The sequence below is a fragment of the Pinus tabuliformis genome, chromosome 8 (genome assembly GCF_031772625.1).
Source record: "Pinus tabuliformis cultivar Carrire ecotype Pingquan chromosome 8, CPIR1, whole genome shotgun sequence".
NCBI classification, from domain to species: domain Eukaryota; kingdom Viridiplantae; phylum Streptophyta; class Pinopsida; order Pinales; family Pinaceae; genus Pinus; species Pinus tabuliformis.
In genome coordinates this window covers 1,220,828,170-1,220,846,714 of record NC_142294.1, presented here as the reverse complement: position 1 = coordinate 1,220,846,714, position 18,545 = coordinate 1,220,828,170, and the positions used below count along the sequence as shown (strand labels likewise).

General features: G+C 40.8%; 1 protein-coding gene across 6 annotated transcripts in view; it reads right to left on the bottom strand.

Moving 5' to 3' along the window:
* Positions 1 to 18,545, bottom strand: part of RUS3 (root UVB sensitive protein (Protein of unknown function, DUF647)) — a 337,640-nt gene that overhangs the window by 176,173 nt on the left and 142,922 nt on the right. For all 6 annotated transcript variants that reach the window (XM_089373530.1, XM_089373529.1, XM_089373532.1 and 3 more), the window contains 3 exons: positions 5,063 to 5,146; positions 4,545 to 4,627; positions 4,321 to 4,450 (listed from right to left, as the gene is read on the bottom strand). In XM_089373530.1, the coding sequence (XP_089229656.1) occupies positions 4,321 to 4,450; positions 4,545 to 4,627; positions 5,063 to 5,146 (297 nt within the window). The remainder of the gene's footprint in view (positions 1 to 4,320; positions 4,451 to 4,544; positions 4,628 to 5,062; positions 5,147 to 18,545) is intronic.

Genomic DNA, 18,545 nt, shown 5'->3' with positions numbered 1-18,545 from the left:
TGTTGCTACTCTAGAAATCGATTTGCTCATGAAATCGAACCTCACAAGTGTCTCTCCATCACCACATCGACCTCCTCTTATAATTCTCTGTTGGTGCACCAATGGTCAAGATTAAAACTTAATCAATGGCTAGGATCATCTATGGATTGATCCGTGTGAGTTTCTAGATGATTCTCGCCTTGACTGAATTAATACTGATTAATTAACCATATTCCCTAAGTTTAGACTTAGGAAATATTTAAAGACTGGTTAATAATCTAATTAAGTCATTTATAGGCAGAATTTCTAGAAACGATTCTGGGTTTTGGAGATCCCATGTACTCTAGCTTCTCCACAAAATTTCAAGGCTAGAACACATTTGATGCTACAAAAACTAACATGAACTCCACGACACAACTCATGCACCACTAGATACCAAAGCCCACTATCATATCACCCTGTACCATATGGCATCCCATATGTGTCAATGCATCCATCACGCTACTAGTAAGCCCTCCACGATGTGAACCATAACTCCTCATCTGCCCTGACAGACCCGAGTTGTTTATCTGCCCACAGGCTAATGGAAATGACACTACTATGCCTATCCTCAATAGCTCCTATGTCCAATATACCAATAAGAGAGCATTGTATCCATGCAATGCCCTGTTTGGTGGCCTGTCGATGCCACCTCCTCCTACCAACTCCTACCAGAGTAGGCAAATCACCCTGTGACCCCATGCACTATCAATATGCGAAGACAACTCATGAAATTCATTCGCTCCCCTATCAAACCATCTTGTCACTAGTGTTGATGGAGATCTGAAAGTGTTTGGGTGCTCCGTCACTAGATCCATCACACCGCTTATACCATCACTAACTAAATCCATACTATGGTGAGGAATCCCACCTGGATCCCAACAACAGTCTGGCCCTCAGACTCCTCTGGTAACTCGTGGCCCCTGTTGGACTATGCTCCTGGCCATGGATATATCCGGGCACTTAGCCGGCTCCACTAGATACCAGCGCAATATCTCTTGCCATCCAACCCCAAGAGAGGGATCAAATGTACCAACACCCGTACATGGAACAACTCCCACCTGCAAACGTTTCGCCCTACGCAACTCATGTTGCCTCATCTCACAATCCTAGTCAACACATGAGATCTATGTAACTCTGCCTCTCTCTCTCCAATGTGCAGAGGTAACCTATCAGTGCCAATAACCCCACCTATGTATGCCCGAAGAGTGTTCCTCCAATGCTCCAATGTGTACTCCCCTAGTTGTACCATTAGGGAATCCAATTGTTCCCCAACGCGAGTCAGCTTGGTCGTTGTCTTGGTACAAACAACTCTCATGCCATCCAACTCCTTGTTCTGTTGCAGAATGGTCTCTCGGATTGTCGTGGCCTTCCTTTTTAATGCTAGAAGCCGACTTGGAGCTAAAGAAACTGATGTGAGTGGCTAACATCTGTAAACTCTGTCATAGCTCTGGGTACTTTTGTGTCTCCTCGCACATCATCAACTAGGGATATGTCTCTTGGCACCTCATCAATGGTGGGTAACTTTGTGTTCCCTGGCACCTCATCAGTAGGTGTATGTTCAACTGCCATTCTGTCAGGAGGCCAATAAAATTGGCTAGCTCAAAAAATCGAACTTTGTTGATTTTATCGTGACTTTTTCCACACTGGTTGACCATTAATTAAATTAGATTTTCTCATCTTATCAATAAGGCCAACTTCCCTACTAAATGCAACATATTTTCAAGTTCCTAAGGTGTACAGGAAACATATGATGCATTTTCAGGGATTCTAATGGTTTATCAGACCACTCTATCAACAATTCCTTGATTTCCCTATTCCAAATTTTGTTGATTCTTTCATTCATAATTTGAATATCAACATAAGTAGGAAAGACGTTCTCAAAACTGAAAGAGAGTTTTCTAAAAGGCTTAGAGGAAATACAATGAAATTCAAATCTTTATATATAGAGGTAGCTGCAATATGTAAGCAAATTCATTCAGTTCATAAACTAATATAAATCACCCAAACAATAATATTTAACTTGCGGGAACATTTTCATCGAGTGGTAGGAAAAATATGGACTGGGGACTACTTGTTAGGGATTATTCTTCATGGAGATGTTATCTGCTCATTGCCTCTCGGCCTGGACTGGTCTTAGCCTCCATGGATGGGTTGTGCATTGGGGATTTTATTTTATGCACTCAAGATGGTCTCAACGGAGGGGTGTTGTGGTTCCCGTTGGTCAGAGAGGTGTTGTTCATATGCAGTCTCAGGGCCTGCGTTGGGCCAAGCATTTTGAGTAACTATAAGCATACAATCGAAGCTCTACTTCATGCCTTTGTTTTCTCTATTTTGGCGAGGTTAGAACCGGCACGATGTGGCAGAAATATGTTTGAACAGGGCCACAGATCTGGTTTCTTGCCTAAAACAGAGTATTGAGCATAAATGGGGCCCTCATGTTGCACAACAACGCCTCATTTTTGGTGGGAGGTTACTTCAATATTGCTCTCGAATCAAAGACTATGATATTTCCAGGAATTCAACCGTTGTTCTACATTTGCGGTTAAGGGGAGGAGCTCCCGGAGCCAGGACAGAAAATGGATCAGTCTCCTACAAGGATGCAACAAAAGGAAAGACCCCTATTTCAGTTTCTCACAGGGAGGTTAATAGTAAATACACCTTCAAATTTGAGCCAAATGTCTCCAGGCCCCTACATTGGGGACAAATTGGAGCTAGCCCCAACAAAGGAAAATCTCAAATGTAACTTCTGCATTTTCAGCTCTTCAATCAAAGGCCATTATTTATAAATTTAATGGCTTTTGGCCAAAACCCGAGGATTTATTTCTTTGGGTCTTCACCTCATGGACAATAGAATGTGACATTTTCTTCTACTCTAAAAGATTTTTTATAGTCGAATTTCAATCTCAAAAGAATTTGGATTATGTCCAAAACATAGGCGCATGGTTTTGGGGGCGAATCAGGTTATCTATCACTCCATGGTTCCCGGGTTTTGATGCTACAGCTATAGTAGTTGAAACCATGCTAGTGTGGGTAAGGCTTCCAAACCTCCCACTTCCTTTTCGGCATCCCAGAGTTCTTGAAGACATAGGAAATACATTGCGCATCTTTAAAAAAATAGAGATAGAGAGAACAGACACTGGCATCTTCACATTTGCTAGAATCTGTGTGGAGATAGACCTAAGTAAGGGGCTACCAGATCACATAACATTAAAACATGAAGACTTTCAGTGGACTCAAGTTTTAGACTATGAGAACACAGCATTCCGATGTCAAGTATGCTTTCAAACGGGTCACTTACAGAATACAAGTCCTTTGGCAAGAAAGGCTCCAAAAAGAAAAAAGGTCAATTTAGTACGCCAAAAGGATGGCATTTTTCTGAGCCTAATCTCACAAATGATGAAGAGGAAGAAAACATTGAGGCACAACAAGAACAATCAGATACAAATTTGAATCGGGTCAATGAGGTTCACATTGTAGGGGTGGATGGTGTTGTTTCCTCTCCTATTCAAAACAAGGCAGTTATAGAAACACCTATGGTTCCAGATCATTAGACAAAAGGGACATATATGGAGGACAGTTTGGCGGGTTTCAAACGTGTACATGCTTCTGAAAGCTCAGACTCGAATAAAGAACAACCTCCTGAGGCATCAGCAATTATGTTGGCTTTGGTCCCGGTTGGTGCCAGTCTTGGGGAATCAGCAGGTTCGGGAAAAAAATGAAAGAAGGGGAAGTCAAATGAGTCCTTTAACTCTTGATCTTCCTACTTGTACTACATTTTTTGTTTTCCCTTTTGTTTGAGATTTTACTTCGGGCCATTTTGTAGATTAGGCCTTTATATCATTATGGGTGCCTTTCACACCATACCTAGACATTACTGGTTTGTATTCAAAAAACAATATTTTGGCCATGATTTTTGTGCGGACAGTTTTTTGTAAACCCTCAGGGTTATATATTTGACTGCTCACAGCCTCATGTGGGATCAGGGTAGATCCCAGGGAATTCACTTAAGGTGCATATGCAGAATGTGTTTTCTTTTCAACTTTATGAATGAAAAATATGGGCTTTTCTTTCCAGGAAAAAAATGTAAATCCCCCAAAGTACCTCACCAAGATTTTGCTATTATAAATACTAACTTCAAGTGCCCATATTACACATGATACAAATATTTACCAATACTATGACATATTGAAGATTTATTAGCCACATCGGTTGCAATTAAATATGTCCAATCAGAATTGCCAAAGGTATGACCAAATTTTGCTATATTCCAACTGGAACAAACTGTGTTCAAGAACTTACCAAACATATGAAAAAGCGTTAATAGAAGAAATGAAGACCACATAGCCGCAGGATGCCCAGCTGTAACATGTGCAAGAAGCATTCCAAGTAGCATGCCAATCATGGTAGCCATTGTTTCTTGGCTACCTTCCTGTCGGTTAATAAAGCAATTTAAGCTCATAAAAAATAAATTTGGCATTTTTTTTGCAAACCGACAATAACAATTCAATAAAAGGATCACAGACCTTTGCAGATATGTCTGCTGCATTATGCTGTAGGGCAAAGTGCTGTGTTAAAGCAGCTCTTGTAGCTCCACTTGCCACTCCCGCTGCAGAATTCATTTAGAAATGTAATAAAGATTCTAAATGAGAAAAAGAGTATAAACTAAAATAATACACCCTCAATTCAAATTTCAGTCCACTTGATATATAATATGCCAACTAAAAGTTCTAATCAGCACTAGACGGAGAAAATGAAGCCATTCTTTAACAGCCCTGAAAACTTAACAATCCTTATCTTTGATATAAAGCAACGCCAAAGAACATGTGTCAGACTTGTTTGCAAAAATTCCGCTACAGATTTATAATAATCTGATCAATGATGAACTATCTCTCCAGCCATCAAAGAAATGTTTATACTTGTAAAACTTGAATAGCAATGCTTAGTATATACAGACAGTTTATCATTTTCACGGTGCCGAGTAAAACAATATTGAGCCAAACTAACAATTGCATAAGTAATATACAGGTTTAGGGAGGCATACTAAAAGATCTTGCAATGCTTCCTAGACAGAGAATTATTACAAAACTTGCAGGGTATAGTGGAGAAACTAGGTCCATCAGCATTCCTGCATCAATCAGAAACTTTTATTAATGGCAAGCATCAATTTTCAAAAATGCATGTTCAAGAGCTGAATTTATCACAACTGCAATAACATAGCATCTACAGCAGGTTATTAGAATACTTGACACACCGGTATATGGAGAAACCAAGCAAAAACTTAATTAAGAGAGTAAAATAACTACTGTAATAATGGCATTATCACACACACATAAACATGCATCAATTTTCAAAAATACACGTTTAAGAGCTGAATTTATCACAACTGCAATAACATAGGATCTACAGCAGATACTTAGAATACTGGACATAATGGTATATGGAGAAACCAAGCACAAACTTAATTATGAGAGTAAAATGGCTACTGTACTTATAACATAATGAGTCATGACACACACACAAACAAGCTTGTCTAAGAAAGTTTTCAGCACTGGTGACTTTTCAAAACCAGCCTGCTTTTATTTTGAAACTTGCATAGGTTTATCATGAGCTTGTTATGAGGAAATATAATTACATAAGATGCATCTCATTACATTTCTTTGAAGTTTAAGTCTAGGTGAGGCATTACTTCTAGGTACAAAGTTAGTTTGGTCTTCAACAAAACAGTTTTCCTCAGTCTAGACTCAGACACCAACTACATGCATTAAATGTGGCTAGGTATCTTAATTCATATACATGTGCTCAGTCAAGAGTTGGTATTGCTGGTGATATCCACAGCACCAAAGAGATCAAAGACAGCACCCCTCTTTCACAAATGCACTTCTTCCTGTACATTGAGAAGCTAGAGCATTTATTTTTAGAGACTTTGGGTACCACAGTTAGTTGCATCCTCTGTGGAGTTACCATTTGTTAAATCTCTTGCGAACCTAGCCCTTGATAACCATTGACCTAGCAGAATACATATCTATTGAATGAATGCACAGCTAGGTTCTTAACATTAATTAGCAGAAACAAAAACGTAACCAATCTCACAAAATGAAACAGCAGATTCTGCCCAATCAAATCAGTTTGTCAATAAAAAATATTCAGAACCTACTTGGGCTCCTGTCCTAGGATAATGACCCAACTGGGAAAATAAATGTACAACAACTGGATCTGATCCAGCGGATCAAGCCTTCTTTGGCTGATCTGGATCTCCTTACTGTCCCCTTCCTCAGACACAACACACTAGAGTATCACACTCCTCACTAAGATGCCTCTCTCGATCTTGTGCTGCTATATTGTGTGTCTTTTCCCTCTCCTTAAACTTGCTTTTATAACTTTTCCTTGAGCTGAATCCCTAACCGTAATCTCCAAAGTAAGTGACAATCGAGATTAGATCTCGCCTTACTTGAGATCAAGGGTTGAGATTAACACATAACTACTAAAGTAAATAAGTTACTTCTTCTAATGTTTCTTTGGTTCAATTAGCCAACATGATAATTATGTGTTTTTCCTAAGTTAAAACTTAAGGCTAAGTTACCAATGCAATTTTCTCACACTAAAGCAAATGTTTAAGGAGACTTTGGGCAACTTCTACATCCTTAAACACTTAGGCCTATGCAGAAGTACCTACCCGAGCTACAAACATCAACACTCCCTCTTAGCAAGGGAGGTAGGTCTGCCCCATGGAACTGACTACAATCATGGAACTACATTCGATGCCTTAGTTGCTCCCTCTGAACTACAACCCTTCCCTGCCACCTAGATTGGAAACATCCTCAAAGTCTTGCTCCCTTTGGTTTGGTTCCTAGAAGCCTCATCCTCTTTAACATCCTATAAGGTCATCTCATACCAAGAGACCTTCTTGACAGATAAAGAGGAATTTGTCAACTACTCCTCACCTCCTAAACTTGAAGGTTGACTCCCTCTGAGTTGTTCAAACTTCATATCTTCTAGCTCCTTGCTCTCTACCACTACTCTTCTTCTTGCCATCGTTCAAACTTCAAATAAGCTAGCCCCTTAAGGCTTAGCCTATATAGGTTGTTCTCTCTAACTCCAATGGCATGTCCCTCATCAAAGCTAGATCCCCTGGGTCTAATTAGTTCTTTTCCATCATGGAATGATACACATAACCCCTTTTTCTCCATCATAGAGATTGACAGCAGACTCCACCTAAGTTCCAGAACCTATAGCATGTCTTCCACTTCCATCCTACCTCCTACCTCAAGTTGAAATACTACTTTCCAACCCCATTTACTGCATGTTTGGCATCATATCCAAACTCCACATCCAATTTTGAGTCCCACTTGGTCAAATAGTCAAATTGTTCTCCTACCCCTGTCATATGTCTTATGGCTCCACTAACTAGTAGCCACACACCAACTGGTACAGTGCTCGAGGAAAGGTGGGAAACGAGTGAGAACTTCATTTCAAACCTCCTGGAAAACTCCACTTGAGCTTCTACTAATGCAGCTACACTTGCATGTGTGCCTTTTCCTCTATTCTTCCTCTTTGGACACTGTGAAGCATAGTTTCTTGTCTTATGGCATGAGAAACACTTGACTTTGGCCAAGTCCTTCTTCTTTGACTGTGAGGCTGACTCCTCACTCTTGCTCGAACTCTTTCCTTTGCCTTTTGCCATCAAAGCAACATTCTCGTCATCTTCCCACTTATTGATCTTTTCTTTAATTGTAACCTAATTTCCACTTATACATAGTGATCCCATAGCCTATCAAATCTGGGTAGCTTATCTCAAGCACAAACCCCTCTGATGAATGAACCCCATGCCTCTGAGAACCCATTCAATGCCATTTACTAGTTCAGAGTCCTCCACTTTTTCTCCCGTTGTTGCAGGCTGATCACAAATTTGCACGATCCTCATCAGATAACTCACCACTAAGCCAAACTCGGTCATCTGCATAGCTTGGAGCATATCTTTCAGTATCATCTTCTTATCTATGGTCTTGCTATGGTATAATCCTACCAAGATTTTGAATATCTCGTTAGTTGTCCCCTTCCCGGTTAAGTGAAGGATCAAATGATCATTCACAGCATCCATGAGTACCCTCATTGCCTTTATCTCCTTCTTTGCTAGGACTATTTGATGGACTATTTGACGATGTGCTGAATTCAATCGTGATTCTCTACAAAGATTGTGAAGTACCTGGCTTTTCATAGAAGATATAAGCACTTGTTGATTTGAGAATATGGTGCAAATAGGAGCCGTGAAGTTACACATAAGATCTCCACGGATGTACAAGTAACTGATGTAAGGGAAGTATGAGTACTTCCGACACAAGCTTGGGCTTGTAGTTATCTCCTCCCTAGATGAGAGGGACTGAGATCTCCTCCCTGGTTTAGAAGGAGTGAGGATGGACATTGTGTTCTCCATGCATCACATACTATGGCTACAACTAACAGTCGTAAGCCTAGTGTATGAACGTTGGTAGGGAGAATGGTGAATTGGATAAGCATCAAGGATGAACATTCTTGAGTCATGTATTGTGTGAAGCGAACAAAGTTCCTTCTACAAATTAATTACTCCAAAAGACTTGGAATATCAAAATATCCATGAGGATACAAATATTATATATTAAATATATGAATAAGATAAGAATGAAAATGAATTACAATGAGAACGAGAGGCTTGCTTATATACCAAGCAAATGTCTCTTCATGAAGAGTCATGTCTCATTTAGACATGCCTCTTCAGCCTAATTACTAATTTAACTAGTCATTATTTATGATTATTATTGTTTCCATTATTTTACATTATTTATATATTTTATTTGTTACATTGCTTCCTTCCTCAAAAAGCTTTGTCCTCAAAGCTTGTCGATGAAAAAGGCTTGATCTCCTTTTCGGCTTCGAAAATCTTTCTATCTCGGAATAGTCATCCTTGTCGATACAAGTTGATATGATCTTCTTAGTGACAAACAAAATTGTTGAACTGAGAAGGGATCAGACTATCCCAGATTAATCTTCTGCGTAGTATTGTGATCACTGGAATTTTGTAACGACTTGTTAGCATAAGACGGGATTGATGTTACGTCATTATTCTCTAGGACATCAGTTTGTTTTTTCTGGTTTGAATGGTCCTGATACTTAGCATGGTTGAGTTATCTATGTCGATAGAGTACTTGTTTGGTTTGGCTTTCCCTTATTGGGCATGTGGCAATTTTTATATTTTCTTCTGGCGAAGATGTTGTTGAGTTGGTTATGGAACATTCACTTGGGAAGTTCATTGTCTGAGCTGCAACATCTAAGAGTGTCGTTTCTTCTTGAGTTGTCATATTCACTGGATCGGTATTCGTTGCCTTATTTTCAACTTGAACTGTTGCGACTGGATATTTCGATACTTCTTCTTGAGCGAATTGTTCCAACTTGTCTTTTAATGCTTTCTTATCCTCCTTATGTTTCTTAATTTGAGTGAGTAGACTTTGATTATGGTTTCTGAAACGTAAAAGTTCTTTGGTTTCTGATTCATCAATATTAGTTTCAGTGTTTTGGATTTTAAGTTTTTCATCTTTTAGATCTCTGATTTGTTCTAATAAATTTTTATCAAGGTTCTTTAAACACAGAGTTTCCTCTTCTTGTTCTGATAAGTGCTTCTTGAGTTCTTTCTTTGTGACCTTAGTCTTCTTCACTTGCGCAAGTAATTTTTCGACGTGCTCCTTGAGATGATAATTTTCTTTGTCCTTTTCCATTATTTCTTTGTGATGCATATCCACAAATTCAGCATATTGTCGCTTAAGTATTGTGATTTCCTGTTTTACCTCTCTTTGGAATTGTTTTTGTTCATTACTTAGAAATTCCTTTTTTTCACTTTTTTTTTCTTTTCTTTTTTAATGATGTCACCACACTTAACATAAAAAACTATTATGATGTCACCACACTTAATAAATATAAAGGTCATGTCTTTTCATATGACAAGGTCATGATGTTCACCAAACTTTTTAAGTAAAAAGTAAAACGTACCTTTCACGTAAAGAGATTTTGTATCCCTTTTGTTTTTTTCTTTTACTTTTAAAATACCATGGGCAATTACCATGGGTTGTTTCTAAAACCACGGGCTTCTCCACGTAAAAAGTTTTAAATATCACGTGGTATGAGATTTTGTATCCCTTTTGTTTAACCTTTTACTTTTAAAATACCATGGGCAATTACCATGGGTTGTTTCTAAAATCACGAGCTTCTACCAGGTGATTTTAAATCTTTTTTTTCTTTTTTTCTTTTTTTTATAATTTGATTTTTTATGTTCTTTTATTTTTTTACTTTTTCTTTTTCTTATTTTAATTTATTTACTTATATTTTTTTTGGTTAAATTTTTTTTTATGGCCAAAGGTCAACTAGCGAATTGGAGACCCTCCAACTAGCAAATTTTCTTTTAATTTAATTTTAATGGCCAAAGGCCTAGAAAAATGGAGAAAAGGAAAGACTCCCAAATTCTGAGCAAAATGCTTCAATTGTATGGCAACAAGGTTGACAAATTTCGATAGCCAAGGACCTGGATCGAAGAACGAGCTCTGTGCACTGATTAAGCAACCTAGAGGACCGAACTGCCTCTGATACCAAATGAAGCAAACAAAGTTCCTTCTACAAATTAATTACTCCAAAAGACTTGGAATATCAAAATATCCATGAGGATACAAATATTATATATTAAATATATGAATAAAATAAGAATGAAAATGAATTACAATGAGAACGAGGGCTTGCTTATATACCAAGCAAGTGTCTCTTCATGAAGAGTCATGTCTCATTTAGACATGCCTCTTCAGCCTAATTACTAATTTAACTAATCATTATTTATGATTATTATCGTTTACATTATTTATATATTTTATTTGTTACAGTGTGGATGACTAGGATTAATATCCTAAGTTGGATACATGGACTCGGTAAAAAATGGTCTAAAGGACATACTTTTCCTTGGGATTAGGAAACGGTCCTGTGAGGTCATACCTTGGGAACACCCAGGTGGGGTATATGCCTTGTGAGGCGATCGTGTCCAAATTAATGCCTCCCAGAATTGTGTTGTGATCTAGTGGAGAGATAGAGCATACTTTTCAAGGCCTTGATATTTTGACAATGTTGGTTATGATGATATCGTCATTCATGCTTCTCAATCTGAATCCTTTCTTATAGAAGTTATCAATTTGAGAATATCCTGATAAGTCATTATGAATACCTCCCTAGTTAAGAGGGAGTGTTGGAATTGCAACTAGGTTCGGTCTTCATAATTGTCATTGTACTTATATCAATATGTATTTCATGTAAAAACAAAAAGAAGAAAAAATAATTATTTCTATTTTCGTCAAGCATGTTCTTCATGCTTTATTTTGGTCAAAAGAAAAAGCATAAGGGCATGTTCTTCGTGACACTATGAAAAGAAGAAAAATTTAAATTTTTTAAATGTCATTTGTATCTCCAATCTGCCAAGTTGGCCTGCTCAAAGGACGTGACCCTTCACATGCAGAAACAACTATATATTGGCAAGTTTACTCCACCATTTGACATACAATTTCAAATCATCTATTTAGAAGAAAATATGAGCTTTCTAAGACAAGAAATTTCTATGATACCCAAATATTCTGAGGAAAAATACTCCTATGATGGTGATACGAGCTCCCTGTAATAATGCGAGCTTCCTATGATGATAATGCAATCTTCTTGTAATAATGATACGAGCTTCCTGAAATGATGATGTGAGCCTCATGCTGTGATGATACGAACTTTTTGCGGTGATGATACAAGCTCTCTATGGGACCTTTTCTTCTGTGACATACAAATTATTTGATGGATCAGATCTTTGTGTAATCTGAGCTATAGGAAGGCTATTATCTCTGATGATGCGAGCTACAAGAAGGAAGAATTTGGAGGGTTGACTTGGAAGAAGTTGGAGGGATGACTTGGCACTAGTTAGTTTGACTTCGATTTCTCTTGTTGATGAAGAATCTCTAAGGAAAGGATTGATGGGTTTTCCCATTGTGGGTTTTGCCCTAGCCTTGGGCCTAATCTTTGGTGTCTCTTGTCTCTTGTGCACTATGATCTTTATTTCCTTGTATTTGAATGGTAATTGCTTGATGAATAATAATGAAAATCTAAGAACACTAAACCTTTTTCACAAGTAATTATCATGTTAAAGAAATTCTCTCTTGCATTGGAATTTCAACACCGCTAACTCTAGGTCCATGTCCTAACTACAAAATGCATCGTTTGAGTGGTTGTGGAGAGAAATTTGGAGAGCTCTAATGCAGGTGTTAAATTCACACAAAAGGATGACCTCCCCAATCTTTGAATACTGAGAAATATTTGCATACAAGTCCAAGTAGGGATCCCCAACTAAGTCAGTATGAATAGCAAATGGCAACAAGGATGGAGGGAAGCAACAAAGTACTATGCCTATGTGTATGGGGAGATGACAAATAGACTTGATCCAAATAGACATGAACTTGGCAAACTCATCTAATGTTATCATGAAAAACTTACTCTAGTTAGAGTTCTTGACCAAAATCACTACTCCACCTAAACATCTATATTCTTGAATGCAAACTGAAAACCAATGGTAACCAGCAATGTTTGGTAGTGTCTTGACAAGGCTGGCATGTGTATCGATGATAAAGAGGATGTCTAATGAACCAAGAGCATCATAAACCATGCTTGACAATGACCAAAAAGATCCATTGTCATTCTTGCAACCTACTAAGATGCCCTCTCCATGTCGCTTCTCATGAATGATAAACAACATATAGATCATCAATTTTGCGCATGATATGGAGTCTTCATTTACCTTTAGAAGGAATGCTTCAAGAAAAGAGACAGAAATATCAAGTCAATTAGATATGGCCGTTATCCTATCATTGAGAAAATTGGAGAGAACATGTTCAAGTTGGACATACAAATTTGCACCGCCATTTGTCCAATCCTCAATGTTGATTGCTTGAAGCATTGAAAGCCATTTATGTTTCAAGTAATGATGAATAATTAGTCACACTTGTTCCTAAAGAGTTAGTTGTCGAAGTTGGCACAAAGCTAGAAGAAGGCATGGTTCTATAATGCTAAAAGCAAGCAACTAAAGAGTTAGTTGTTGAACTTTGTGCAAAGCTAGTAGAAGAAACAGTTCTATAATGCTTAGAGCAAGCAACTTCCAACTAGATAGGGACCCCTTAAACTCTATCAAGTTGGAAAGAACAATCCCCTCAAGTCGGCAACTGATACACCTTAGGGTAGATTCTAGAAAAGTTTCCTCGAATAGGAGGACAATGGTAGGTCAAGTCACAAGACACGATGACACAAGACATGGAGGACCCAGAAAAACGAGTGTCTAACACAAGGCATGACAACTCTGTCAAAATTCCTAAATCTAACACATCAGAAACCCTTACTACAATTACTAGTTTAACAAGTTATTTAACTGCACAAACATCAAAGTAAACACTATTGCAACCTTCACAAATATACAGATCATGCACTGAAATAAACTGAGAGAATAACACAAGGGACACCATTATTTTTGGACAATCATCCCCAGAAAAACCCAATTCGGGAAAACCGGTGCAGCATATTGAGGGTTTGTATTACTAAGCAGATTTCATGAATACAACTAGGGTGCCAGAAATGGCTCACCCAACAGAGAATATCCTTGGAAGTAGTACCTCTATCTGGAGACAGATATTCCGGCAAATCAGCAACCAGATGATCAAACCCGACAGTGACTCTGGTTGTTCCCGATGCTAGACAGCGAAAGCTACTCCGAGCACTGCTCTAGAACTGTGTCACTCCTCCAGGAGCTGCATCACCCTCTCCCGAGTCAGAGTCTACTGATCTGCTCCCATTCTGCCCCACAGAATCTCTGCAGCGCTGCCTCTGAGGCCCAACATCAGCCTCTATGGCTTCTACGTCAGCCTTCTGCGTCCTTTGCGTCAGCTCTTCGACCTCTGCGTCAGCCCTTCTAGGGTCTGCGCTGTCACTCCCAGCACTGCTGTAATATCCTGTTTCAAAGATATTCTCCAAAACCCCAGTAACTCCAACCAAATACGTACAATGATATACTAACCGGGAAGCTCAAAATGATAAAAATAACAATGGTGCAATATATAATAATATAAACGTGAAATATAAGCAGATACTCAAGAAATGCAGAGAGAAATGCTAAGCCATTTTATTATACTGAGCAATAGAATGAGTACAGGAGGTGATCAGAAAGAGGGCACCTCAACTTGCACAAGGCAAGTGAAGAAATACACTCAGAATAGCAAAGGAATGGCCTCTCTCTGATCTGCGTCCCAGCTACTGGAGAACTGTCGTGCCACTGCCGCTGCTGAAAATCAAATGAGGATTTGGGGTTGTTCCCCTCCTCAGAAAAGGCTGAAACTCTGAAATCGGACACTACTCAAGAAACTCAAAAAAACCCAGAAAGCTTTTCTGAAATGGCCGACCCTCGAAAATCACCCCCTTGGGGTTTTGCATAGTCCCTCAATGCTCTACGCTGCCACTGAATGAAACTCTCCAGTAATCTGCCTAAAACCTCTGTCAAAACCCTCCAATATGCAAGGGTTGATCCCCTGCTCAATCTCCCAGCACAAATCCTACTGCAACCCTCAATCCAGAACTCCTACCAGAAAGAACTGCGTCATCCCTCTCAGTGCTGCGCAATCCTCCAAGATGCTCAATCCTCCTGCCAAAATTCCTGATGAAACTACTGCAAAAATGTTGATGGAAATACCTTGCCCGAGTAGGCACTCTAAGTCCCCGGGGCTAAGGGTGAGATCTCCGAACGGAGACACTCAATGCACTAAACAGTGCTGCAGACTAGCTAAACAGCCAGCGTGCTCTAAGTCGAAGTGACTAGCTCAAATGCACATAATTGAATGCCAAAATGAGGAAGCTCCTCTCTCCTTTATAGCCTTTGCCTCTCTCAATCCCAAGGCCCACCTTCTCTAGCGTGATTCCTCTCTTGCCACGTGTTTCTTCCCTTCTGCGCAGTCCCTCCAAGTGTCTGCGTGGGCTCCATCTCTGCGTCCCCCTTTGGCCCCCTTGGCTCCCCTTTAAGTCACAACATTGTGCTACTAGGAAGTGACTTTTATTCTAAAAGTGAGTCATGTCCCCTTTCCCTCACCTTTTTATTCATAAATAACTATAGAAGGCAAAAATAAGCAAAATCGAATATTCCAATTAGCCATGGCTAATTAGGAATATTACAGTCTCCCCCGGCAAAATGTTGCTTGTCCTCAAGCAACTGAAGTGATGGATGCTGCAAGATTTTCTCACTCTCCCAAGTGGCATCCTCATCCGGCAAATTCTTCCACCTCACCAAGAATTCCCGGACCGTCCTACTCCACAGCTGCCTCTCCCTGGTATCAATAATAGCCTTTGGCTGCAACACCAAATGCCCCTCATCATCCATGGGTGGTAGCTCATCTGTCACTGTCACCTGCTGCCCCAATGCCTTCTTCAGGCATGATACATGAAAAACGTTATGAATTTTGCTGCCTTGGGGCAGCTCCAACTCATATGCAACCTGTCCAATCCTGTGTATCACCCTATATGGCCCATAAAAGCAGGGCTTGAGCTTCTCAGCCCCCTTCTGCTTTAGTGACGACTGTCAGTATGGCTGTAATCGTAGGTAGACCATGTCCCCTACCTCAAACTGTCTCTCCACCCGACCCCTATCAACATACAGCTTCTGCTAGTTTTGCGTTGTAGCCATGTTATCCTTGAGAGCTCGGAGGATATCCTGACTCTCTTGGATCCAAATCTTGGCTCTCGGAGCCTTGCTATCACCAAACATCATGTCAACAAAAGATAAAGGATGGTACCCATACAAAGCATAGAATGGTGACATACCAATGGACATGTGATGTGTAGTGTTGTAGCAATACTTCCCTAGATGCAGCCACTTCAGCCATGCTTTCTGCTGCCCACTGACATAGTTACGCAAGTAGCCCTCCAGCCACTTGTTAACTTTCTCTGTCTGTTCGTCTGTCTGTGGGTGATAACTAGTGCTCGGTGTCAACTCCATCCCCATTAGCTGAAAAAGCTCCTACCAAAACCCGCCCATGAAACGGCTGTCCCTGTCACTGACGATGGTCTTAGGAAGACCATGTAGCCTGAAGACCTCTCTGAAGAACAGCTCGGCCACCTGTGCTGCTGTGTAGTGTGCGGATATGGCAAAGAAATGTGCGTACTTCGTCAGTCGGTCAACGACGACAAAGATACAATCCTTGCCCTATACCATGGGCAACCCTGTGATGAAGTCCATCAAAATACTCTCCCATTTCCCCTCCGGAATGGGAAGAGGCTGCAATAAACCCACGGGATGGCTCATCTCCCCCTTGTTCCTCTGGCAAACGTCGCACTCCCGGATATGTTGGAGTACGTCCTCCTTGAGGCCCTTCCATGAGAACCTCTCTCTGATGGCCCTGTAGGTTTTGGTAAACCCCTGATGGCCGGCCAATGGTGAATCATGTGATGCCTGGAGTATCTTCTTCTTGAGCTGAGATCCCTCAGTCAAGAAGATCCAATCCCTGTAGTAGATGATCTCATCGACCACCCTGTACCTGTCATCCGCCACCTGCCCATCCAAAACCTCACATGCAAACCTGTCCTTGGAGTACTCTACTAAGAGTCCAGCCCTCCAGTCTGTGTCCAAGCTCATAAGAGACAATGTGGCTAGTCTACGTGAAAGAGCATCTGCTACCACGTTGTTCTTACCCTTGACATACTCAATGTCAAAGTCATATGCTTGGATCTTGCTGATCCACTTCTGTTGCCTCATCTGTAACTGCTTCGGCTCCAAAAAGAATCTGAGGCCGTTGTGATCAGTCCTCACCCTAAACCTGTTACCCACTAAATACTGCCAGAACTTAGCCAATGCATGCATGATGGCCAGCATCTCCTTGTCGTATACAGAATACAACCTCTCGTGTGGAAGGAGCTTCCGACTCTCATAGGCTATAGGGTGACCTCCCTGCATCAATACTGCACCAATCCCCTCTCCCGACGCGTCACACTCCAAAACAAATGGCTGCGTGAAATCTGGCAATGCGAGCAATGTGCAACTGCTCATAACCTCCTTGAGCTTGTCAAAGGCTCGCTGCGCTATATCTGATCAACTGAAAGCCCCCTTCCTCGTCAAATCTATCAAGGGTGCAGCAAGCTGTGAGAAACTCTTGACGAACTTCCGGTACTAAGTACAAATGCCAATGAATCCCCGGAGTTCTGTCACGTTCCTCAGCTCCGGCCACTAGCTAATGGCCCTGATCTTCTCCTCGTGGACTCTCACTCCATCCACCCTTATGATGTGCCCCAAATACAACATCTCTGTCAACCCAAACTCACACTTGGAGAGTTTGGCATAGAACTGTTGCTCTTGCAAGATACGCAACACTGTCTCAATGTGCTTAATATGCTCCTCCCAAGTCCTACTGTAAATGAGAATTTCATCAAAGAATACCGACACAAACTTCGTCAAGTGACTGTGTAAGATGTGATTCATGCAGGAGTGAAATGTGGCGGGGGCATTGGTTAGCCCAAAGGGCATCACCAAGAACTCAAAGTGCCCATAGTGACACCTGAAGGCGGTCTTGGGAATGTCCTACTCCCTCACGCAAATCTGATGGTACCCAGATCTCAAATCAATCTTTGAGAAGAACTGTGCTCCTCTCAACTCATCCATCAACTCGTCGATCCTAGGTATGGGGTACCTGTTCTTCAGTGTCTTCTTGTTCAAGGCCCTGTAGTCAATGCACATTCTCAATGTGTCGTCCTTCTTCTTCACCAACACCACAGAAGAAGCGAAAGGACTCGTGCTCGGCCGAATGTGCCCAAGAGCCAGCAACTCCTGGATAGCCTGCTCAATCTCATCCCGATAGGCCTTGGGGTGCCTATAGGGGTGGTAATCACTGCCTGTATGCCCTGCTCAAGCTCAATGTTGTGCTCAAACCCCCGGTCCGGTGGCTGTCCTGGTGGAATCTCCCCAAACACTATGGCATACCAGTCAAAGATGGACTGTATCTCTAGATGTATCGTCTGCCCTGTAGTCCTTGCCTCTGATGCACACAGCTCCACTGCCCACTCTATGTCTCCCTTCCGGAAGACTGCCTCCATCCGATGAGTCGAAACAGGCTGAGGCGGATATGTGTGTTGTCCCTGTATCTTCTCATGCCTCCCTATCTTCTCATCATCCCACTCCATCTCTAGGGTCTTCCAATCTATCGTGACCTTCCCTAGAGTGATAAGCCACTGAACACCCAGTGTCACATTGGTGTCCGAAATATCGACCACGACAAAGTGGTCAGTCAATGTGTAGGTGCCCATCGTCATTGACAGCTCTGGAACATAACAAGCACACATCATGGTCTGATCTCCTAGGACCAAAACTGAAAATCCATCGAAGCTCTCTGTCTATATACCTCTCCGCTCAATCATCTGTGCATCAATGAAGTTGTGGGTTGCCCCACTATCAACCAAAACTAATATTC